This window comes from Castor canadensis, chromosome 11, assembly GCF_047511655.1.
Source record: "Castor canadensis chromosome 11, mCasCan1.hap1v2, whole genome shotgun sequence".
Lineage (NCBI taxonomy): Eukaryota > Metazoa > Chordata > Mammalia > Rodentia > Castoridae > Castor > Castor canadensis.
In genome coordinates this window covers 49,638,972-49,665,294 of record NC_133396.1, presented here as the reverse complement: position 1 = coordinate 49,665,294, position 26,323 = coordinate 49,638,972, and the positions used below count along the sequence as shown (strand labels likewise).

The window sequence follows — 26,323 nt, the reverse complement described above, 5'->3', positions numbered from 1 at the left end:
CAGGAGCAGCTAAGCTACTGACCTGCTGGAGCCAGGGTGCTTTCTGCCACCCTCCCTTTGGATACTAGTGTTAGTAACAGAATAGGCCAGTTTCAGAATAAAATGTAGCTTTATTATGACATAGGAAAAACTACAAGCCATCAAGGAGGAGAGAGTCAAATAGTCCCTCAAAATTACAGGGAAAAAGGTGGGTGTAAACATCTTAGTAATAAAATATTCAACCACAACACGATCATTGGAATTTTTTCTTACAATTTTTGTTTTCAAAGTTATAATAAACGAAACAGTTGCTTGAATTGTCCAAAGAACAGCTAGTTTGCACAAGGAGAAGCATACACACCAAGCCAAGATACAATAGCACTCAGGTATACATGGTGCAGGGGAACAGCTTTGGGGTAGGGGGTGTCCAGGGACCATCCCAGAGCCTGTCAAGAGAGCCCAGGCCCAGCTCCAGGTCAATGGCAGGCCACAGAGCCCTCTGGGCAGATGGAAGCTGTCTGCTCTGTCCTCAGGCCACCCCATGCCTCCTGCACTTAGAAGGGCTCAAGATACCCACTTTAGATATCAGCGGAGGACAAGTCTACTTGTCTACTGTGAAGCTCTGACATGAGAGCTAGCAACCCCAAACACAGGTTTTGTTTTGTTTTTTTTTTAAAGTACTCTTATGTGTTTTGGGGGACAGAGTGACATAGTGAGTCCTAAGTGGCAAGCTGTACTTTGCAATCTTCTGAACACCTACCTGGGATGACTCCCAGGAAACCATTTTCCTGACTTAACAGTCAGGTAAGGAGCTAAAGGAAGAGATTTCCAAACCCACCATGTAAAAATGTTGCTCCTCACAAGGAAAAGTCACATAAGCATATCAAACACGGGACGTAATGCTGAGGACCCCAGCAGAAGGCAAGATTGAGCAGGAATGCGGTGCCCACAAACCCCGGCTTCCCCTTAGCAGCTGCAGAACCAAGTGCCCAGAATGCCAAAGCCAGTGAAGAAGTGTTAATCTGGGTACAAAAGTTTAATAGAATGCCTGCAAAGACAAATGTCCTTTTCCTTAGTTGTAATGTTTTTGGAGTGGCTGACACCCCTAAACACAAGTGGGGACAGGGGATTAGGTGTGTGGGGAGGGAGGAAGCAGGCCCAGCTGGTACACCTGCCTGTTTCCTGCTTGCATCTGGACACCCATCAAGCCAGGGTGCAGAGGGGATGGGCCTTCAGAGGGCTCCAGGCTTGGACTTCTGGAGGTGACTTTGGTCAAGTCTCCTTTCCAATAGATTTATTCCCAATTAAAAGACTGTCTCTTCCTAGAGGAGAGCTTCACTGCAGAATCACACAGACACACAGAAGCTACATGAAGCCATGCCTGAAAATCTGGGCCCACCCAAATTGCTCCAGTAATGCTTATTTTAAAGCATGCTTCAACTTTGTTTTTAAATGCAAAAATACAACTGAGAATGAACAGGGCAAGTGCTTTAAAAAGTGTACTGTGTAAAGCTTTTGCCATCCTGATGGCTCTGCAGTGTGACTGCTGTTCCCTATATCCTGAGCAGAAGCTACTCAGCCTCCTACCATTACTGCCTCCACCCCAACATAACTAGCTAATGAGTGAGGTCAGGGACCCTGCTTGCTCTTGTGTGGCCTGTAAGCTAAGAAAAAATCTTATTTTCAAACAGTTTTTTTAAAAGAAGCAAAATTTCTTGACACTGTGAAAATTCTACATAATTTAAACTTCAGGGACCATAAGTAAAAGACCATCGGAACATAGCCACACTCACAGTTCACATGTTATCTATGGCAAAATACTGCACAATGCACAAAGCCTAAAATGCTCACTACCTGGCTCTTAGGAGAAACGCTTGCTGACCTGGCAACAGCAACTTCCCCATAGGCCGCTGCAGGCAGGGCAAGGTTCTCATGGCCAACACAGCTGACACTGTGGTTCAAAACAATGCTTCTGCCCCCAAGTCACCATGCTGTAATTTCTCAGAAATGGGCAAATAATCTTAAATCTGGGTTTGACTAGATAGAAACATGCAAGATATCTCATAAGAAACATCCTTGACCAGTTCTGCTGACAAACTCTATCATAAAGTCATTTTATTCCAGCTAAGACTGAAATTACAGTAAATGTAGAGCAGAGGCATGAGCAAGGTGCCACAACGCAGTCCCCACTGGGGTCCACTCATCTTCTTATCTTGCGCACCAGCCACCACGCAGCCCCAGACAGGCCATGGGACCAAAGACTCGGAAGAAAAATGGGAAGGGGATCAATGGAACCAAGGTTTGGGGAACATTCCATTTCCTCCAAAGATTAAGATTATCAGGGACATTCCCAGCTACAGCCCGGTTCTCCTCTGCCGCCTGTGGCTAACCAAAGGACAGGGAGGTATGGAGGGGGAAGGAGCAACAAAACAGCACCAATTAAAAAGCAAGACACACTCTCAGAATGAAGGAGGAATGATCTAGATTTCAGTATAAACTCGATACTCATTCACTTTACTACTGTTACATTTATGAAATTCACCATTGTGAAAAAAGAGAAAAGGGGAGACAGATAAGAAAATGCCTATTTCTAGAAAACCAAGAGAAGATCTGGGCTGATGCTTCCACATGCAGGTAATGCTATGGTATCTGCAGAACGGACGTGCTTAGAGCTTGTAAGCGGCCTCAGGTCCTTGGGCTCCTGGGCTGCATTATAGCTGCAGAAAAAATGGAGGCTAAGAGTCCACACTCCATGCATTAAATACCATACCCCACTGAGAGAAAGGTGCTCACAAGTCCTATCCTTGCACACCATCTCCGTCTACTTTACAGCTTTAATGGACCCATTAATTTTCAATTAAGTGGGTGCCTTTTTAAACTGTGCGCACGGGATGACTGAATGAAGCACCAGGCAGAGGCTGCTGTGCAATGAGGAGGCCACCCCCAATCTCCCACAGGGTTTGGACGACACAAAAGATACTAACAACAGAGCCCATGGCTCCTTTCCCACCCAGGGCACAAGGCCATTCTGATCCTGTAGCTTGTGTCCACCCCAACACCACAACTCCTGGGTGCAGAGGGTCAATACGTGTGGGACATTTGCACAGAAGGGTGTTGCAGGGTCATGTCACTGGGGAAGTAGGGGATCATCTCAGGAGGCATGTCAACTTTTGCTCTCCTTTTTTTCTGACCAGCTGTGGAGGGGGCTACTCGTACTCCAGGAACTGTTTGTGGTAGAATAGCAGGTACCTGAGGAGGAAGAAGGGAAGCAGACTTAAATATTAAAATCAAAGCAGTCTGTGCCAGGTGAGAACACATGCACGGGCCCTCTGCATGTCTGACTTCTTGGTTGGGTAGTTTAGTTTCTCAGTCCCCTGGGAGAGAGTCCCTTGAAGGATACTGTCTTGCCCTACCCTGCCCCCAAGGTGACAGCCTGATTACCTACTTCTTGCCAGTGAGTCACTAAGGTTTCATGGACCTCCTGCAGCCCTCTCTGCCATCACTTATCCTGCCCATGATCATCACTGCCCTCGGGTAAGGGCTTCCTTCCATCTCACTGCCCTCGGGTAAGGGCTTCCTTCCATCTCACTGCCCCGCAAGCTGCCCTTAACCTAAATTCTCCTCTGTGAAACCTCGCTAGAGGCTCCTGGTGCTCGGAGTAAAATGTGCACACCCTTAAAGCAGCTGGCTTCACCTGGTCCCTGGGGTTGAAAATCTTGCTGATCTTTCTGCTGACTAAGGACCCAGGTAAGTTCAAGGTGAATGGTGAAGGGGTCCTGTTGGTTCCTGCAGGCCCACAGGTTTCTGTGCCATGAAGGGACAAAACCAGTAAAGAGGAGAAGGGGATCAAGAACAGACATGCCCAGTGCATTGTGGCCAAGACAAATGGAGACTCCAACACTCCTTGAGCTGAAGGAAACATTCACTGCACCTCCGGATAGGGACATCCTTTCCTCTTTTATGACCTCAAGGTGGCATCCTACCCCAGAGGAGCCCTGGTCACTTCAGCAACTAAAGATGCACACCCTGAGTATGACATTCACAGACTAGTCTGTGGCTTTGGGTGGACATGAGGGGAGGCAGAATTGTCACTGCAGGGACCCTCTAACCCCACACGCTGAACACACCCTTCACTGTCCAGCACATCCTTGATGCTGGCCTTGGTGATGATGGCATCATCACATTTGAACCACTGGTCTTTGTGCTGCCGGATGAAGCTGGTGTAGTGGCCACTCTCCAAGGTCCCTTGATGGTTAACAACAGCAAACAAGGAGTACCTGGTGTGAATAAGGGGAGAGAGCAAGTGAAGATGATGTCGTGTTGGAAACCATACAGTTCAGGGTGGGTGGGTAACCCACTGACCTGCCCTAAGGCCTCAGAGCTAAAGCGTGCACACAGCTGCAGAGAAGGGAGAATCAGCTCTGCCTCACTCAGCTTTTGCCTCGGTCCAGCTAATTCCTTCAACCACACTTAGAAGACGTGGTGGCAGTAATGGTCTATCTTTCTGATGCCAATGGCAAGAGGAACTGGAGGCAGGTGGAACAGTAACAGGAAAACAAGCTTGTCATGCTGGTGAAGAGGCTGAGCTTCCAGCAGAACCTCCCACACACCAGAGGCCCCAGGAAGGGAAAGGTCTCCTGCTGGGAGGAGCCTCACTAGAAGCAGGTCAGTGGCAATGAGAATCGGGAGTTCTACCCCCACTGCTCCCAAGTGCATTCCTTCCTGCAGGCAGTCTGACCCTCTCTGTGGTCTGGGAAGCCCACTCATCCCCATGTGCCCCAAAGCCCCACATACTTGTTGTCATTGTTGAGACTGTCTGTAGGCTGCTGGTACTGCCCGTTCATCCTGCTCTCTTTGCTGTAATCAACAACAGCAAAACTCAGTATCCTTTTAAAATAAACCACCAGAGGCATGAGGCTCTAATGATATTATCAGCATCATCTGAGGGCCTGCTGTGCTAATGCTGTGCAGGGGTAGAGTTAACTGGTTCTCTAGTTCTTCCAGTAACTACACTGTAAGCACAACTGTCCCTGTGCTGTGGTGAGGACACTGAGGCTTGAGCTGGGAGGCAAACTGCCTTGGAGCACAGCAGCCCACAGCCCCCTGGCCTCACAGCCTCCTTGGTACTTCTGTGATGGGTCTACTCTTAAGCAGGACCCCAGCCATTTTCTGCCTCAGGAGCTTCCAAGCAGGCTTTGTGAAAAGACTTTTGTTTGTAACCTGCATTAAGGTTACAGATGTCAAACATACTGCTCTTCCCTAAGACAGAGTGTAAGTTAAATCCACTCTATAACACAGACAATTGCCTCCTCAAAGAGCACAAGGATCACCACTGTTTATTCTACCACCAACACATCTGGTATGATGGGAAGAAGGGCTGTGTTGGAAATGAGCAGTAACTCATTTAATGTGCTGAGGTTAGCAGAAAGCATTAAGACCCTTGATACTGTCACATCAGCAACACTGCTGCCACCTCCCTGGATATGTGAACACATAGTTGAGCGGTCTTATTTTCAGAGGTGAAATTCTGATGGGCTCGTTTTATTTGGGGTTGTCACCTGTGACCCTTAGGGCAGGGCTAGCACAAGGAAAGACACCGGTAACTAACAATATGCAACCTACTTGAGTGGTGCAGTGGGTTCAACTGTGGTCTCTGAAAAGGTAATGTTCATGTATCGACCCTCAGAACCATGAATGTAACCTTATTTGAAAAAAGGTCTTTACAGATGTAATTACATGAGATCTTCCTGGATCATCTGGGTCCTAAACCTAATGTTCAGTGTCTTTATGAGAGAGATGCCAAGGGTGATGAGATATACTCAAGGGGAGGCCCTGATACCAGGAGTCAGAGCAGTGATGTGGTCACGAAAGAACCCAGAGGTGAGGAAAGAAACCCTTGGACCCTTCCAAAGTGGGCCTACTCCACACCATGATTTCACATTTCTGGCCTCTAGAACTAAGAGAAAATAAATTTCTGTTGTTTTAATCCACCAAATTTATGAATGGCAAGTAACAGAACACAAGCATCATGGCTTTTTGGAGAGTTAACAGTGGTTTTATGATATAGATTTAAAAACAAGGAAAATGAAATCCATAATAACTGCAAAGCCAACCATGCTTATCTGTATTTCAAAATCAGTTCCCATCAACTAAAACACTGATACTTGACTGTGAGCTCACCTGAATGAGTTCTAAGTTTAAAAGTTGGCAAGAGATTGCTAAAGAAAAATCTAAAGCATAAACTGCCTATCTGAGGAAAAAAATAACTCACTAAACTGTGTCTTGGGTCAGATCAGGACAAATAACTAAGTTTTGGGACGGTAAGGTTTACATTAATTGCTATGATCACCTTGACCTAGAAGCCTGGTGCTGGATGACCATCCACACAGGATGACCTGCCCCACCCCAGATCAGTGGAATTAACTCTTTCCTACCTGGAGGCCATGAAGGGCGTCATGTCCAATTCCAAGGGAAAGGACACATATGTGGTGATCTTCCGCCTCAGCTTGGCTGAGTGTTCAAATCGCTACAGAAATTGTGGAAGGAGGGAAGGAGTGAACAAACAGAAAAGATTAAGTGACAGTCAGTTGGCAAACTGGAAGAGACTCCCTCCAGGGTCCTTCTCTGAGAATTTATTTATATTTTTGAGACAGGGTCTCACTATGTGGGCCAGGCTGGCTTCACACTCATGATCCTCCCACCTCAACTTCCTGAGTTCTGGGATTATAGAAGTGCACCACCACATCTTTTATCTAATTTTTAAAAATTTGTATTTTTTATTTTTGGTGGTACTACCTCTTGAGCCATACCTCAGAGTCCTTTTTACTCTGGTTATTTTGGAGATAAGGTCTCGCTTTTTGCCCAGGCTAGTCTGGACCAAGTCACTCCTATTTTAGGCTTCCCATAGTGGTTTGGGTAACAGATGTGCGCCACTACAAAGCAGCGGAAAAGAAAGCATGGGAATTCTCCCTCCCCACTTCTTTGACACTCTGATTAGTGGCAGTGTAGTGTCCTCTGCCCATTCTAGCAGGTTCTAGACTATGCTGTAGGCCATTCTCTGGGCTTGCCACTGTGGCTAGTTATCACAGGGAAACTTACTTTGAGATGAAAGCAGGCCACAATGGGCAGCTTCTTCATGGTGAGCTGCTTAGTGGACTCCTGGTAGCTATGACAACCGCTGCACTTGATCTTCGCACTGCTTCCTAAGTGCTCTGGTCTGGTAAATCTACAAAGTATTTAAAAAGCATGCTTTTTAGGAAAGAAGAGGGGAAAGGTAAGACACAGAGGAGGAAAAAAGAGAAACGGGGTATTTTGCCACTTTTGATAGGTTAGTTTCCCTACTAAAAACACATGCCGAGGAATGGTTGAGTGGCTCAAGTGGTAGAACACCTGCCTGGCAAGCATAAAGCCTGGAGTTCAAACCTCAGTACTGTAAAAATTAAAAACAAAAACAAACAAGCAAAAAACCATGTGCCTACAGTTTAAGGTGGTTTATAATTTTACAATAAAAAACAACACTTTCTTTCTTCATCTTCCCTTTCTACTTCTTTTAAAGTATTTTATCCTAAATATTTTTTGTTTAAATGAAAGATCTGGGGAAATGATGCTAACTTTCTGACTATCATATGTACCAGTAATTGAATTTGTCTCAGAACAATGAAGATACAGTCACACAAAAACACAAAAGCTACAAATGGTGATAGCAGCTGTACGTGTAAAAGCCCCAACATGGCAATAACCCAGAAGATCAAACTGTGCTTCACCATCTCACAGGATGGCAGTCAGCAATAAAAAGGAATGACCTACTGACACAGGGTAGGGATGGACTGGGGTCAGGAGGAATGGAAAGAGCATTCTCACAGGTGAGCATTGTTTGACTCCGTTCATAAACATTCCTGAGAAGTGAAATCTATAGGAAGCAAGAGATTGGATGCTAAGGTGAGGAGGGTGGTGGTGGGTTGGCAGGGGGAGGGCCAGGAGGGACGTTATGGGGACAGGGATGCTGACTCCTACTTGTATCTGTCTCAGCATTCTGCTCTGACATGCACTTCTGCTGGTGGGTGTCACTATGGGGGGACTGGACAAAGGGCACCTGGAATTCTCCCTTGTCCTGCCTCAGCCTCCCTAGTGCTAGAATTATAAGTAAGCACCACCACACTTGGCAACCTGCTGCTTCTCACACAAGTTGTAGATGGATGTATTCACTTGTCCTCAGTTTCTGGAGGACTACTACAGCCCCTTGACTCTCCCAACCGCCCACAGCTGCCAGCAAAGTTTTGTTAATAAAGTGCGAAGTTTAATTTTACTGAGATTTATGACTAAATTTAATTGTAAAGACTCTTGGAAAATGTTTTTGGATGTTTCTTTGTTTCTCAAGCTAAAAATTTGACTCCCATTTAATATCTGGACTTGTTAGTGTAACAAAGTTAATGCATTTTAGAAGACTAAGCAGGCAACTCTATTCCTGCTGACCATGCATCAAAGTACACCCCAAAACACTGTCTCTTCTACAGAATGTGTCCCTTAGCAGGGACTCTTCTGCAGCAACTCTAACTGGTATAAGAAAAAGCAACTTAAATCCTAGTTTTCTATATCAACAAAGTAGTAAAGGGACAAATTTTTAAAAATGATCTAAGTGCAGAACAACACAATTGTTTTAATCACACGCAGAAAGGCCACATACACAAGGAGAGGGGCCATTGTAGTTTTCACTCTGGCTCATCTACGTGAAGGGTGGCTGGGGGTGAATTAGTGGCTTGTGATACAGACAAGCTACCATGCAAAGCTGATGGACAGAAATTCTAATCATCTTGTAAAAAAGAAAAAAAGTGACAGATTAGTACAAGCTCTGGGCACCTACTGCAGCACCTCTTCTCAATGTTTGGTTGGACATGAAAAACAATACTCCAGTGTATGCCCTGAATTCAGGGCGTCCTGCTGACCTGCTACTTTCCCTACCAGTGTTGGGGTGCTCACCTCCGCAGGCAGTCTGTGAGCGTAGTTGTGCCTGACACGTGGCTCTCCCCATTCACCACGCTGCCCTCGCTCCCTGGGCTCAGTGGCCAGAAAGGGGTGGAGGAGCCAGGCAAGTCTAAACTGATGTCCCAGAAAGGGTCTATGGTGGTAGAAACTCCACTGCAGGAAAAGAAGATAAATATGAGGAATGATGTCTGCTGTGGCCTCCGAGGCAGTTCCTACAGAGCCAACCCTCTGTCCTGCTCTGCTCTTTTGTTCTAAGGGCACCTGAGGCTAGACATAGCAGGAACTCTCACACCAACACATTCCAAGTTCCCAAGATGATGGTTTCCAACCTGGGACACCACTGCCTTCATTTAGGGAATGTGAGCAAAGTATAAATTCCTGAGGCTCTGATTCCCTGAATCTCACTGCATGTAGGAACTGCAACATGATTACGCAGAAACAGGGCATATCTTCCTGAGTGATGATGGAACCCCCACTCCACCCCCACCCACCACACCACACCCAGTGCGCACAGGCCAGCTCGGCAGGCCTGGTGGAACATGAAATGCTGCATTTAACAAGGCTGATTCCTGCCTGGAGATTTAATTTATAATATTATAAAAAAGGAAACTCAAAAATAAAATAAATAAAAAGAAAACTCGGAATGTGAAATTCACTATAGATATTTAAACAGAATGTAAGTCGGAGACAATCTCCTGCTAGTAGAATTCAGTAGTTAAGGACTAGTGAGGAGTTCTAAACTGCTCAGAACCCAGCCCCAAGTTTTGTTACTGAAAGAAAACTGCATCCGTGTCAGTGACAGCAACCCAGTTCCAGACCTTGCATGGAATGCAGGTGGCAATCTATCAGGGGCTCTGAATGACTGTGGTGGGTCATAACCAGGGTCTTAAAAAACTGAACTGTAATAAAAACAGCAGTGTGCCCTGGGGCTAAACAAGAGCTCCTCCAGCCCAACACCAACAGATCCTCGCTCTGGCACTTAAGCTTGAGTGCTAAGCAGAGGTTACACCTGGAAAGAACTAAGGACACTATGTTATGGCAAATCCAAGAGAAAACCATAACTAAAACTAACACACTTTGGAGCACAGAAGCCAAAAGTCTGTCCTCTGTGATCCAGCCCTTCCTGAAGAGGGCTACTTTATTTGCTTCCTGTCATCTAGGACTATAAAGAAAGCAGAGAAATGTGGGGGAAATTTCACAGGAACACCCTGCTAAATGTGGACAACAGCAAAGAGGATCTCAACACTGGGATCCTGGCCCTGCAGGCCTTTGCCAAGGGGAAAAGCCTCCATGGCCCTTAGCACTCAGGCAATCTGTTCAATTCTCTTGTGACTTCTCTATCAGAGCTATTTTATGTAACAAACATTCACAGCATGATTGTTGAACTAAAACTGCTCATCTTATAGGCGCTCCACCATAAGTAGCACCACACAACCTACAGATCAATCTCTAAAGAGGTGCTAAGCTTTAGGCTCACAAGTCTATCTTACATGCTTGCCAGAACACATACTTCTGTCAACTGGGAGTAGCCCAGACAGGTCCTGACAGTGCAAGTGACTGTCCATCCAGCTGATGGTGGTACTTACTGGCAGACTTGGCATGTGACATCAGATTGCAGCCCACCTGTGAAGATCTGATCGATGATGCAGTTGCAGTGGTTGGGATTGTTGGCTTTCTTTCCATTGTCATCACCTGGGGACAGAGCATAGATTAGTGTCTAAGCCAGTGAACAGTATGTTTCCACATCTACCAGCAAAGTCAGGAAGAAACCAGGAGTGCTGACACTCTACAAGGTAGATGAAGACATTTGTCATTTCAACAGACAGTTCATGAGATCAGAGCAGCTGGATTTTCAATGCTCTTTTTGCTCCATTCCCTAAGAAATCTCCCTTGCTTCTACTTAACAAAGCGCATCTGATGTCCAATAACTGAGTAGTCATTGATTCCCTTTTCATACACAGAATCAAATATTTTTTCAGTGAGACAGCCCAATATGTGCTGGGCCACATATGCCAGGAAGAGCCTCTTCCCACAACTAGATCAATAGGGGCCTCCCTCCAGGATGCGACGCAGCTCGCCTCTGCTCTGGTCTTTCCTCATGGGCCCCGGCATTCTAGAACCACAGGTAACTAACCAGCAGCACCTGCCAGTCAGTTACATCAACATGTTACACTCCTACCCTCTCTATTCAATAGACATTTTACTTACACATGTGTTTGTAGATAGGCAGATGCAAAACTTAAGTAGCAGAATGTAACTCATTATGTGGCATAGATATGCTACTAAAATTTCATTCAAGGGGGAATTCCAAGATGGCGGCTAGAGGTAGGAAGCAGAAAGCGACCCTCCTATAGTGAAAGCTTGGAGAGACGCTGGAGACACACTTTGCAGGCATAATCACCGAGAAAAGGCATAACTTTGACCCCTCCACATCTCCAGCCGGTGCAGAGAATCTCCACTTCACGTTAAACGGAGAAACGAGGAGGGCCCCCGGGGCCGCCAGTGGCCGGCGCCCATACGGCTTGGGAAGACGCTGACCAGCTTACTGTTGATTAGTACACTAACACTCCCTGTTTATACCTTTGAAACTCTCTTGTCTGATACCTTGTTCTGCTTTCTCCCTCTTGTCTGTGTATTTGTTTTCCCCTTTTCTTTAACTTCTTGCTTTCCATCTCAGCTCACTCTTCCATTTTAAATATTACCATTGTTATTATTACAAGCTAGAAAATACTTAATTACACACAGTACAGGGACAGTAACAACACCAAGGACAATGACGGGAAGACAGAAAAAACAGGGAAACCAGTTTCCCCACAGCAAAAAATTAGTACAGGAACCAGAGGGGAATGAAGAGAACAGAAACTCAGATCCAGACTCCAACAAAATGAAGATAAACTATGCCAAAGGACCCAATGAAGCCCACAAGAATAATTTAAAAGAAGACATACTACAAGTACTCAATGAGAATTTTATAGAGATGATACTGGATAGGGTCAACCAAAATGTACAGGAGACACTCAAGAAATTCCAAGACAATAAAAATAGAGAATTTGAAAAAGCAAAAGAAGAAATAAAGGAAACCATAGAAGCACTGTATAAACACCAAAGTGAAAGAGAGAACACAATGAATAAATGGATAAATGAACTCAGGACAAAAATAGACAACAATAAAGAAGAAAACTGCCAGGATATGGAAAACCTCAGAAAAAAGAACGAAACAGAACTGCAAAACAAAACGGAAGGCCAATCCAGCAAAATAGAACAAACAGAAGACAGAATCTTAGAACTTGAAGATGAAATGGTAATTAAAGGAAAAACCAAAGAACTATTAATTAAACAACTCAAGACCTGTGAAAAGAAAATGCAAGAACTCACTGACTCCATCAAAAGACCAAACTTGAGAATCATGGGCATCGAAGAAGGAGAAGAGGTGGAAGCGAAGGGAATGCGTAATATATTCAACAAAATAATAACGGAAAATTTCCCAAATCTAGAGAAAGATATTCCCATACAAATGCAAGAGGCCTCCAGGACACCAAACAGACCAGATCAAAATAGAACTACTCCACGACATATCATCATTAAAACAACAAGTTCAGAAACTAAGGAAAGAATATTGAAGGCTGTAAGAGAGAAAAACAAGTAACATACAAAGGTAAACCCATCAAAATCACAGCAGACTTCTCAACAGTAACATTAAAAGCAAGAAGAGCGTGGGGTGAGATCTTCTGGGCACTGAATGAAAATAACTTCAACCCCAGGATACTCTACCCAGCAAAGCTATCATTCAAAATAGATGGAGCAATAAAAGTCTTCCATGATAAGCAGAAACTAAAACAATATGTGACCACAAAGCCACCATTACAAAAGATTCTGCAAGGGATCCTGCACACAGAAAGTGAAACCCAACTTAACCATGAAAAGGCAGGCAGCACCAAACCACAGGATAAGAAAAAGCAAGACAGTAGAGAGTAACATCAAGTTAGGTACACACAATCAAACCTTCAAACAACTAAGACAACTAAATGGCAGGAATCACCACATACCTATCAGTACTAACGCTTAATGTTAATGGACTTAATTCACCCATCAAAAGACACCATTTGACAAAATGGATTAAAAAAGAAGATCCAACAATTTGTTGCTTACAGGAGACTCATCTCACCGACAGAAATAAGCATATGCTTAGGATGAAAGGCTGGAAGAAGATTTACCAAGCCAATGGCCCCCGAAAACAAGCAGGAGTAGCAATACTTATCTCTGACAAAGTAGACTTCAAACCTACATTGATCAAACGAGATAAAGAAGGACACTCCATACTAATAAAAGGGGAAATAGACCAAAAGGAAATAATAATCAACAATCTGTACGCACCCAATGTCAATGCACCCAATTTCATCAAACATACCCTGAAAGACCTAAAAGCATATATAAACGCCAACACAGTGGTTGTGGGAGACTTTAACACCCCATTATCATCAATAGATAGGTCATCCAAACAAAACTCAATAAAGAAATCCAAGATCTAAAATATGCAATAGATCAAGTGGACCTAGTAGATGTCTACAGAACATTTCATCCAACCTCTATACAATATACATTCTTCTCAGTAGCCCATGGAACCTTCTCCAAAATAGATCATATCCTAGGGCACAAAGCAAGCCTCAGCAAATATAAGAAAATAGAAATATACCGTGCATACTACCTGACCACAATGCAGTAAAAGTAGAACTCAACAACAAAAGTAAAGACAAAAAACATGCAAACAGCTGGAAACTAAATAACTCATTACTTAATGAAGAATGGATCATCGATGCAATAAAAGAGGAAATTAAAAAGTTCCTGGAAGTCAATGAAAATGAAAACACAACCTACAGGAAACTATGGGACACAGCTAAGGCAGTCTTGAGAGGAAAGTTTATAGCCATGAGTGCATATATTAAAAAGATTGAAAGATCCCAAATTAATGACCTAATGATACATCTCAAACTCCTAGAAAAACAAGAACAAGCAAATCCCAAAACAAATAGAAGGAGAGAAATAATAAAAATAAGAGCTGAAATCAACGAAATAGAAACCAAAAAAACCATACAAAGAATTAATGAAACAAAAAGTTGGTTCTTTGAAAAAATAAACAAGATCGATAGATCCCTGGCAAACCTGACTAAAATGAGGAGAGAAAAAACCCAAATTAGTAGAATTAGGAATGCAAAAGGGGAGATAACAACAAACACCATGGAAGTCCAGGAAATCATCAGAGACTACTTTGAGAACCTATATTCAAATAAATTTGAAAATCTAAAAGAAATGGACAGATTTCTAGACACATATGATCATCCAAAACTGAACCAAGAGGAAATTAATCACCTGAATAGACCTATAACACAAAATGAAATTGAAGCAGCAATCAAGAGTCTCCCCAAAAAGAAAAGTCCAGGACCTGATGGATTCTCTGCTGAATTCTATCAGACCTTTAAAGAAGAACTGATACCAATCCTCCTTAAACTGTTCCATGAAATAGAAAGGGAAGGAAAACTGCCAAACACATTTTATGAAGCCAGTATTACACTTATCCCCAAACCAGGCAAAGACACCTCCAAAAAGGAGAACTACAGGCCAATCTCCTTAATGAACATCGATGCAAAAATCCTCAACAAAATAATGGCAAACTGAATTTAGCAACACATCAAAAAGATTATTCACCACAACCAAGTAGGCTTCATCCCAGGGATGCAGGGGTGGTTTAACATATGAAAATCAATAAATGTAATAAAAAACATTAACAGAAGCAAAGACAAAAACCACTTGATCATCTCAATAGATGCACAAAAAGCCTTTGATAAGATCCAACATCATTTCATGATAAAAGCTCTAAGAAAACTAGGAATAGAAGGAAAGTTCCTCAACATTATAAAAGCTATATATGACAAACCTACAGCCAGCATTATACTTAACGGAGAAAAATTAAAACCATTCCCTCTAAAATCAGGAACCAGACAAGGATGTCCACTATCTCCACTCCTGTTCAACATAGTACTGGAATTCCTAGCCAGAGCAATTAGGCAAGAAGAAGGAATAAAAGGAATACAAATAGGTAAAGAAACTGTCAAAATATCCCTATTTGCAGACGACATGATCCTATACCTTAAAGACCCAAAAAACTCTACTCAGAAGCTTCTAGACATCATCAATAGCTATAGCAAGGTAGCAGGATATAAAATCAACATAGAAAAATCATTAGCATTTCTATACACTAACAATGAGCAAACGGAAAAAGAATGTATGAAAACAATTCCATTTACAATAGCCTCAAAAAAAATCAAATACCTAGGTGTAAACCTAACAAAAGATGTGAAAGACCTCTACAAGGAAAACTATACACTTCTGAAGAAAGAGATTGAGGAAGACTATAGAAAGTGGAGAGATCTCCCATGCTCATGAATTGGTAGAATCAACATAGTAAAAATGTCTATACTCCCCAAAGTAATCTACATGTTTAATGCAATTCCCATCAAAATTCCAATGACATTCATTAAAGAGATTGAAAAATCTACTGTTAAATTTATATGGAAACACAAGAGGCCACGAATAGCCAAGGCAATACTCAGTCAAAAGAACAATGCAGGAGGTATCACAATACCTGACTTCAAACTATATTACAAAGCAATAACAATAAAAACAGCATGGTACTGGCACAAAAACAGACATGAAGACCAGTGGAACAGAATAGAGGATCCAGATATGAAGCCACACAACTATAAGCAACTTATCTTTGACAAAGGAGCTAAAAATATACGATGGAGAAATAGTAGCCTCTTCAACAAAAACTGCTGGGAAAACTGGTTAGCAGTCTGCAAAAAACTAAAACTAGATCCAAGTATATCACCCTACACCAAGATTAACTCAAAATGGATCAAGGATCTTAATATCAGACCCCAAACTCTTAAGTTGATACAAGAAAGAGTAGGAAATACTCTGGAGTTAGTAGGTATAGGTAAGAACTTTCTCAATGAAACCCCAGCAGCACAGCAACTAAGAGATAGCATAGATAAATGGGACCTCATAAAACTAAAAAGCTTCTGTTCATCAAAAGAAATGGTCTCTAAACTGAAGAGAACACCCACAGAGTGGGAGAAAATATTTGCCAACTATACATCAAAGGACTGATAACCAGAATATACAGGGAACTTAAAAAACTAAATTCTCCCCAAACTAATGAACCAATAAAGAAATGGGCATGTGAACTAAACAGAACTTTCTCAAAAGAAGAAATTCAAATGGCCAGAAAACACATGAAAAAATGCTCACCATCTCTAGCAATAAAGGAAATGCAAATGAAAACCACGCTAAGATTCCACCTCACCCCTGTTACAATAGCCATCATCAGCAACACCACCACCAACAGGTGTTGGCGAGGATGTGGGGAAAACGGAACCCTCTTACACTGTTGGTGGGAATGTAGACTAGTACAACCACTCTGGAAAAAAATTTGGAGGCTACTTAAAAAGCTGGACATCGATCTACCATTTGATCCAGCAATACCACTCTTGGGGATATACCCAAAAGACTGTTACTCCAGAGGCACCTGCACATCCATGTTTATTGCGGCACTATTCACAATAGCCAAGTTATGGAAACAGCCAAGATGCCCCACCACTGACAAATGGATTAAGAAAATGTGGTATCTATACACAATGGAATTTTTTGCAGCCATGAAGAAGAATGAAATGTTATCATTCGCTGGTAAATGGATGGAATTGGAGAACATCATTCTGAGTGAGGTTAGCCTGGCTCAAAAAACCAAAAATCGTATGTTCTCCCTCATATGTGGACATTAGATCAAGGGCAAACACAACAAGGGGATTGGACTATGAGCACATGATAAAAGCGAGAGCACACAAGGGAGGGGTGAGGATAGGTAAGACACCTAAAAAACTAGCTAGCATTTGTTGCCCTTAACGCAGAGAAACTAAAGCAGATACCATAAAGCAACTGAGGCCAATAAGAAAAGGGGAACAGGTACTAGAGAAAAGGTGAGATCAAAAACAATTAAGCTAGAAGGTAACACCCACGCACAGGAAATCAATGTGAGTCAATGCCCTGTATAGCTATCCTTATCTCAACCAGCAAAAACCCTTGTTCCTTCCTATTATTGCTTATACTCTCTCTACAACAAAATTAGAAATAAGGGCAAAATAGTTTCTGCTGGGTATTGAGGAGGGGGAGAGGGAGGGGGCGGAGTGGGTAGTAAGGGAGTGGGTGGGGGCAGGGGGGAGAAATGAACCAAGCCTTGTATGCACATATGAATAATAAAAAAATGAAAAAAAAAATTTCATTCAAGTAGAGAAGGGAATATTGAGCATGCCATATGTATAAAGATCACATATCAAAAAAACAGAACTAGAGAAGAATGAAGACTGGCCACTGAGTCTTGACACCAGCTGCCCAGAATATTGAAGATTAGGGAGAAAACACTGCCCAGAAGGATCTCAATTATGCAGGACAAATCATTACTGGGTACAGGAAAATGCAAGGAGAGAATGGGAAGAAGATTCCCCAGAGGTAACAACTTGTAAACTACACACAACCACTTGCAGTGGGGCCCAGCAACCTTCGGGCAGAATTCTGATATCTCTTCTTTGTTTTTGTGTGCTGGGGTTGGAATCCAGAGTCTTGCACACCTGAATCAGGCATCTACCTCCAAGTACACCCTCAGCCCATGACTGAGTTTCTAAATCGAAGAACTCAGTGTTTTCCAGATACTTAATAGAGTTATATCAGAAGCAGATGATGATGGTTTCATCTTTTTTGTTATATGAAAATTTTTATAGCAATGTATTTTTATAAAACTGATTTTTAGAACAGATTTCTATGGATTACAAAAGGCTCTTAATTTTTCTTTTCTTTTTTTGCAGTACTAGGGTTTGAACTCAGGGCCTACACTTTGAGCCACTCTACCAACCCCTCCATTTTTTTGTGTGATGGATTTTTTGCACAGGGTCTCTCGAACTATTTGCCTGGGGCTGGCTTTGAATCTCAATTCTCCTGATCTCTGCCTCCTGAGTACCTAGAATTACTGGCATGAGCCACCAGTATCCTGCACTTAACTTTTCTTATCAAGTGTCTGGAATAATAGAAATAAAGAAAAATTACTCTTTCACAGCAGCTCTTTTCTGTTCTATTTTAAACATCATACCAGGAAACTCAACCTATTTAAGCTATTAAGAAACTTTTATTTGATTCCTAGGGCAAGCATTAAAAGGATCACGTATGTTTTCAGGGAAAAAAAAAAAAGTATCAACAAAACAGAACTCCAAGCATGACAGCTGATACAAACAAGCCATCAAAGTGTGGCTATCTGTGAGCTGAAGCTTCAGCTTCAGGGGGCACTGGTGAGATGGGTTGACAGCCCTCAGCATGGCTGGAAAGACACAGGAAAGGTGTCAAGAAAGCCAGCTGATTTGCTCTTTAAAAGGCACCAATTAAAAAGAAGACCAGTTGGGAGGACACCACTTACAACCAGCTGTAGCAGCCCACAGCCACAGGTGACCCAGAAGGAGCCAATTAATTCACTACGAGGGCATGGTGTTCTGGGGTGTGAGATCTGAGCAGCGGCCTCAGCCATCACCTGCAACCTGAGTAGGCATGGCACCTTCTGATCTTCACCCAGATCTACTGAATACCTACAATGTTTATAAAGAACCCTCAAGCCAACCACTCAAAACCACACTTGAGAACTGTCCCTTAGCTGAAATCTGAGATACTCAGAATTGAGAACTCTACTGTGAGCTGGGCAGGAGGGAACCATCTGGGCTCAAGTAATTTTGTCCAAATCTTCCACCTCTAGCACCCAGAACTGCTCCTCCCCACCCCGAGCCCTGAAGGGGTACCACCCTCTGTCTGGGGCCAAACTGTTGGACTATGTTACAGTAGAAGGCAAGGTCCAGTAAGATCCCAGGAGACTTCAAAATGAAAGGCTCTGGTTAGAGTCAAGAGAGAACCTGACTAGGGTCAGGGAAGACTCTGTCCACTTCCTGTTTGTTCCAGCTCTCTGGCTATTTTAGGGCAGCAACTGGTCCTAGTGGAAACTTCCAGGGAAGAGGGGATGATTAATATTCAGAAGCTTTGGACCTGATACCCCAGAGCCTTTGCAGCAGACAGAGGCCTCCAGGAAGGCCTGGCAAGGTTTCACTGTTCACTATGATGATCATGAAGGACCCCCACCCCACACACACTCACATACACACCATCACCACCACGTGCTACACCCCCAGCAAGGTGTGAGGACAACACCTGAAACTATTTATTTTTCCCTAAAAATAAACTATGGAGAGTTGGATGTGATGGCTCATACCTTTAATTCCAGCACCTGAGAGGCTGAGGCAGGAGGATTCTAAGTTCAAGGCCAGCTTGAAACAGCAGACTCAACCAATCAATCAATTATAAATAGATAAACTACAGAGAACTTCATTGAGGTAAATGCGGTATTGCTCTTATTGGAACATAATTATATGGTCTATACAACACAAATTAAATGTGTCCTGACACCATTTGCTGAGTATGCACACAATGTCACCCTGCTCCCTCTTCAAGGAAACCGCCCACCCTAACCCAGGCAGGCACAAGCACCACTCACCTTTGCAGTGCCGATGGAGAACATCCAGGGCTGCAATGAGGAATTCATGTGCATCCTGCTGCTCATAACCTGCCAGGTGCCGTGCATGGGTCCATACCAGGTGCAGCAGTTTGTATGGAATGTGAGGTGATCGGTGCCCAGAGTAAAACTGCTCAAAGAGAAGGGAAAACTGTGAGAATATGTTAGACTTGAGCATACAGCAAACACAGTAAAACAACAAACAGCTCCTAAGGGTGATAATGGCTAGTTTGACAAAAACTTATTCACTATTTTCTTTTTGGCAAGCCATGTTTTTATTTGAACTCACTGGACCTTCTGAGTCTGTGTGGAATTTTCTTCCTCACCACAACCTATTTTCTATAGATAAGCTTATGCAATGAATTATGATTTGCTAACATAAAATCAAAAGCAAATCAAAGTGACTCAGTCCACCCAACATTAGCCTGCATAAAGCCCCAGCCAAACCACCTCAGGTACGTCCAGTAGCACATTCATACTAGGACTGGCTATAGGAGTGCTTCTAGGACTCCAGAACTCCAATACCACTCGTCTCCTGCCTAGGTTCGCAGCCAACTCAGGGAGACCAAGCCTGTATGCTGAGACATCAGACCTAGCACTTCATCTCCAGTCCACAGCTTCCCACCCAGGTAAGAACCCAGAGGACTCTTGCTTGTTCAGACACAAAAGCAGGAACCCAGAAGTCCAGATGACACTGAACAGTTCAGGTTTTACCTTCTGAGCCAGCATTAACTTTCCTTAGAATAAACACACAGCATGCCTTTCTTAAGAACAGACTTGTAATTCTAAATTACAAATCCTAAAAATAATCATGGAAAAAATGACATAGTAGCCAATATACTATTAACACATAGGCTGGAGTGCAGCTCAGCAATAGAGCGTGTGCCTAGCATGCTTGAGACCACAGCATTAGTCATGAAGTTAGTTAGCTTTCTTCTTTCAGGTTCTACTACTAAGACTGGTTCACTTGACAGCCACCAGCAGACATTTACAAACAAGAGCATGAGGTGGGCAAGGAAGCAGAAATGTCAAATTCTTCCTCAACAAGCTTAGGATTTATACTTGGAAGTTAATAAAAGGTGAGAGGTAGCGAACAGCTATAAGGAAGAGACATAGCAGAAGTTGAGTATCCCTAGTCTGAAAATCTAAAACCAAAAATGCCCCATAACATGAAACTTTTTGAGCACATGTTACATTTTGAGTATTTTGGATTAGTAAACCAATGAAGTCTACACAAAAATTCCAAAATCCAAAATACTCCAGACATGTTAAGAGACTCCCAACCATTTCAGATGAGGGATACTCAAGTCGTGTGTCACCTGGTAAAGAAAAGGAGGAGTGAATGTCGCAAAATAGTTTCTGCTGGGTATTGCGGGGGTGGGGGGGAGAGGGAGGGGGTGGAGTGGGTGGTAAGGGAGGGGGTGGGGGCAAGGGGGAGAAATGAACCAAGCCTTGTATGCACATACGAATAATAAAAGAAAAAAAAAGAGTGAATGTCAACAGACAGGATGAGGAAGGCACTGAAGCACTCTAAACTCACTGATCAAGGAATGCTGTATTTCAACAGTCAAGCACCTAGCCATACCAGAACTCACTTTTGAAAGTTGCAAATATTCAAAGTTTTCATTATGTAAATTATAAAACAAACACCTAACAATACCCACCTACAAGCTATAAAACAAATACCTAGAAATCCAACAAAAAAGCCAAATCTCTACCCAAACACAGCAAGAACACCTCTCTGCATGTGCACTGAGAGGCCGCCACAGATCCATGCCACAGATCCATGCCACAGAGCAGTCTTACAGCCTGGCCTATGAGCCAGCACAAGACCCAGCAATAAAGGCCAAGCATCCAGAAGGCTTAGGACGAGAGATGTCTCTGATTCTAGAGTATCTGCATATACCTAATGAGGTATACTGAGGATGGCAACCAAGTCTAAACACAAAACTCAATTATACACAGTCTGAAGGTAATTTTATATATTTTAAATAACTTTGTATATGAAAGAAAGTTTGTGTACATCGAACCATCATAGGTGAGGGGTGGAATTTTCTACTTATGGTGTCATGCTAGTGTGCAAAACTTTTGGAATTTAGAGCACTTTGGATTTGGGGTAACTGAGCTATTTTAACTCTGAGAATCTGGTCTGAGGCTGCTGAGTTAGCAGGTCCTGAGGCCCCAGCCCAAGTAGGTCTCAACCCTTTAGGGACAGATGTGTGGTTAGAAGTGGGCAGATATGACAGAAGCATAGCTATGAGCAGATCAAGGAAAGCCTAGTGTGCAGGGCGGAGGCTCACAAAGACAATGAAGTACATTTGGAAAGATCTGGTGACAGATGGGCACCCACTTTCCTTAAGAATAAAGGGGAAGGCTGAAGGAGTGGCTCAGGCAGTAGAGTGCCTTCATAGCAAGAGCAAGGCTCTGAGTTCAAACCTCAGTACAGCAAAAAAAAAAAAAAAAAAAAAAGGGGAAAGGGGTCAGTGCATTTCTGCAGGCCTTTATCAGATGTAGTGTGGCAGACAACAGGATTTAAGTATGAAATTGCCAGTGTTTAAGGAGATAAATGTCATTCACCAGTTGACTGCCATGTTCCCTTAGGAAGGAAGCTCTTCTCCTAGGTAGCAACCTACAATCCAAGCCAATAGCTTCTTCTCCAGCAATCCCTCTGGAAAAACTGTGTCTTCCACAATATTATAAGCATATATTAAATATTTACTCACTATATGAGGTTCTGGAAATTTGCCTTCCCTTATTATGGTCAACTCTATTCTTTTTTTTTTTTTTTTTTTTTGGTGAAACTTGCACTTGCTAGTCAGGAGCTCTACACTTGAGCCATACCCCAGCCCTATTTTCTTTTTAAAGGTGAAAAGCAAGAAGTGACAGAACCATTTCACCAAGAAATTGGCAGCAGTTACCTCTTGGAAGAGTGAGGACATCTCACAGACCAGGCAGGAGCTAGGGCTCTGCATCTCACAGCGGTGCCTGTCGGACAGGAAGAAGTCCCGCAGGAGTGGCGTGTGGGTCAGAGCCTGCACGATGCAGTTCATGAAGCACGTGTTGCCCAAGTTGATCAAACCACGCAGGCCTGGAGGGCAGCCACCGAGAGCAGAGTTACTTGTGCACTGGGCTATGGACACACTAAGCCAGTCCCCAGTGGCTTCTTTCACAACTATATGAACAGATTTTCTTTTACTCATTCATTCAAGAAGTGAGAAGAGCAAAAAGAAATGTAACATTTTTCTAATTTTTCATATGGATCACACTGAGGAATGTATGCCACCATTGTCCCCTTCCCACTTGGTCTATTACATGTTTTGTCAGAATCATCCAAATGTATTTTCTATAAAAACAGCTGGTTCAGAATGGAACCTAACAAACCAAAATGCTTTTAAAAAAAAGTTCTAAAATGCATTTCCTCCATTCTTAAATCACTTAGTGAATACCCTCACATCCACAGACACATCATGTGTCTTTCTAAGGATCAGCCTGGGCAGAGTATCCTGAGTCCCTTTACATGTGCAGACATGGGAGGAACAGTCTCCATTTATCCTTCCACACATGTGCAGACAGTCCCTGCAGAAAGCAGGTGCTCAAAACCTGGATGGGTATGTAGTTAGACAGGGCTCAAACAGAACCACGTGATGTTATGAAACCCAGTTTTACACTGGGAGCCTAACAAGTAAAGATGGATAACACTCAATGCACGTCCTCTACCCACCTATGGTACAGTTGGAGGTGATCTTCCTTCTCTTCGGGTTGTGTTTCAGCAGCTCCAGCTCCCGTTTAGTTGGTTCCCAAGTCGAAAACTTCTCTCCAGCACCTAAGCAGATGAAGGACACTTCAAGTGCTGCTTGCTAAATTCTCATGGTTTGTGTTTATAAATAAAAGCTGTAGTGATACACTATTTATCAAGCTGTATTTTAGAGGGGCACCCAAACATTGGGGCTTTCTAACACCATCCCGTGGCTAGTTTCTCTCAATGTATGTCCATGAACACAGCATGTTCTCTGAGATAAGGAAAGTAACACCACCCATCAAAACCACCTAACACTGATACAAGATGGCTATTGTATCAAATGCCTCCAATCTCTGGGTACAGAGACTATAGCATCAGCTCCAATGGGAGCTATCTGGCAGCTGAAGTAAACGATTTTCCCACTGACAGAGAAAATGTACTTTTGAGGCTGGAGGTGTAGATCAGTGATAGAATGCTCGCCTAGCATTCATGAGGCCCTGGGTTCCATCCCCAACATAGCAAAAAAAAAAAAGAAAATGCATTTTGATCCATCTGCTTCAGACTTTGAGCACTACAGAAAACTGAAACCTAAGACACAGATGGTGCAAATGCTAACGAGCACCACCCTTCATCCTAATGCATACTCTATTAACTCAAGAGGCACTTGGTCCACACTGCAAAAACTTCTGCATGATTCAGTAACATACCCACAAGTAGTGGTAACGGTATTAAGTTTTGAGGGGGAACAGCAGAAAATAGAAGTCACAGAAATTGCTCTCTAGAAATAACCTGTTGACCATAAACAATTCTGAGCGCTAAGAGCACCTTTTTCTATTCTTTTGCTTTAAAAAAAAAAAAATGAGAATGCTTCCAACACAGAGCAGTCAAGGCAAGAAGATGTAAAATGGGCCAGGTTTACATGCTCCCCTTGCACACAGCACTGGTCCTGCAGCCTGAGAGATGAGGTGCTCACTGGTCAACTGGGACACACCATACCCAGCAGTTACTGCACACCATTGTGAGCCTCTGTGTGAAATGAAAAGTAACATCAGGGAACTCAAGAAGAAATACTAAAACAGGGCTTTACAATGCTGCTGCTCTTCTGGCTATGTGGCTGCGAGAATGTGCACATGAGGACAGGGAAGCAAGGAACCCAAGCAGCAGCAGAGCCATAAAGCACCTTCCAGGAGAGCAGGTTAGGAGGGCTCTGTGGTGATCTGTTCCACTTTCCACCTGCAATGCCACTCTGCTGACACAGATTTAACACCAAACAGTTCAGAGTTTTAAAAGAGATTCTACAAGAATATAATCAGTGAAGTGGCTCACCGTCCTGGAAGGAACCGTTATGTTTATTTTTAGTGTTACTGCACAGAAAGAACACTTTCCTGAGTACCACAGAGCTGAGGAGGAACTACTTGTCAGGGATTTCTTGGTGCTGGGTCATTCATCCCCTGAAATGAGCCAAATGAGACAGGGTATGGCTCTGCTGGTGCTAGACAGGGCTAATATGGGTATACAAAAGCACCCTTAACTGAACAGTGCCAATGTGTGCAATCTTTCTTCTCCACCTCAGCAAAGTCCCTCACAGCAGTTGCAGCACATGGGGGACCTGGGCAAGGGGAGCACCTGTGTGGCTGCAATCCCACTTCCCTCTCTGCACAGGTTAATACCGCTGTGAACCTTAGGGAAGGAGAGAACCACTGGAGAGTCGTCTCATCTACCCTCCACCCCCCAACATGGTGCTACCTATGACTCCCACTTGCACCCTGGGTGTTTTGTCTCTACTACCTGAATAACCGCAGGTTTAAGAGACAAAGCAAGTAGGTAAGTTTAGGCAGAACCCAACCTTGCATCTTCCAAGCCTTCCGCTGCTCTTCTTTGGCAATTATCTCCATGTCTTTGTCATAGATGTAGTCCTGACACAAGAAGCAGTATATGCCTCCATATGTCAAGTCAATGGCTGTGGAGAGAAAGCAGGGAGGAGACACAAAATTCAATTGCATAGGTAGGTCATGCTTCACCATGGGTTGATCACAGAAGTTGAGCATTCTAGACACCTGCTAACTGTGGCTCCTGCCTACTCTCATGTCATGGCAGGCACCTGAGCCCCCAAAGCTTCTCCTACCCTGAGGTGTATGTGCTGGCTCTATAAGCTCCCACAAGGTTGAGGAAGCTGAGTGATGAATGGAGGCACACATCCATGCTTTACAAAGGACTTACATTTAAAATAAGAGTAAAACTTATGGTACACACCTGTAATCCCAGCAACTCAGGAGGCAGAGGTAGGAGGATCTTGAGTTCAAGGCAAGCCAGGGCAAAGTTAGTGAGACCCTATCTCAAAAACAAAATAAAAAGGGGCTGGAGGGGTGTCTCAAGCGGTAGAGCACCTGCCCAGCATGTGCTAGGCCCTGGGTTCTGTCCCCAGTAGGGAGAGGTAGGGAATACAGAGGAAAACTTTGTTGAACCACATCTATAATTCCTGACAAGATCACAAGAAAGAATGTAATCATATATGCTATTTCTTTTGTTGTCTGTGCTATCTGCTACTCTTTCTCTAGGACAGAGGTAAAACGGTTTTTTCTCACAACCCTGACTTCATGCCCAGAGCTGCCTGCTTCTTCCCATCAGGGTAGAACTTGTGCACTTTTCAATTGCACCATCTACAAAACAGAACCAGTACCTGGTCTCTTAATTACTTTAAAGATAAGACAAACTCTTTTGAGCATCTGAAAGTAAAGCACTCTCTCAATTAAAAAAAAAAAAAGTTGGGGGCTTAAATTTACCAAGCATCAGTCCTAGCTCTGTTATGTGCTAGTTATGAACTTTTGATAAGTTACTCTCCTTCTGAGGCTCAATTTTCTCTTTAGTAGGTAAGTGGTGATAATAAAAGTACTAATGTTTCAGGTCTGGGTGATAATTAACTTAATACATGTAACTTCAGTGCATTCGATAATGGTAGTGTTTAAAAA

The 26,323-nt window shown here is 43.2% G+C and overlaps 1 protein-coding gene across 1 annotated transcript in view; it reads right to left on the bottom strand.

Annotated features, from left to right (window-relative positions):
* Positions 1-90: 90 nt before the first annotated feature.
* The window catches only part of Usp22 (ubiquitin specific peptidase 22), a 47,719-nt gene continuing 21,486 nt past the window's right edge, over positions 91-26,323 (bottom strand). Inside the window, exons 3-13 of the mRNA XM_020172435.2 lie at positions 25,201-25,314; positions 23,337-23,438; positions 22,534-22,703; positions 19,598-19,745; positions 10,548-10,653; positions 8,956-9,114; positions 7,078-7,204; positions 6,414-6,505; positions 4,774-4,836; positions 4,107-4,256; positions 91-3,228 (exon numbers count right to left, since the gene is read on the bottom strand). Coding sequence (XP_020028024.1) covers positions 3,186-3,228; positions 4,107-4,256; positions 4,774-4,836; positions 6,414-6,505; positions 7,078-7,204; positions 8,956-9,114; positions 10,548-10,653; positions 19,598-19,745; positions 22,534-22,703; positions 23,337-23,438; positions 25,201-25,314 — 1,274 coding nt within the window. The 3' untranslated portion in view covers positions 91-3,185. The remainder of the gene's footprint in view (positions 3,229-4,106; positions 4,257-4,773; positions 4,837-6,413; positions 6,506-7,077; positions 7,205-8,955; positions 9,115-10,547; positions 10,654-19,597; positions 19,746-22,533; positions 22,704-23,336; positions 23,439-25,200; positions 25,315-26,323) is intronic.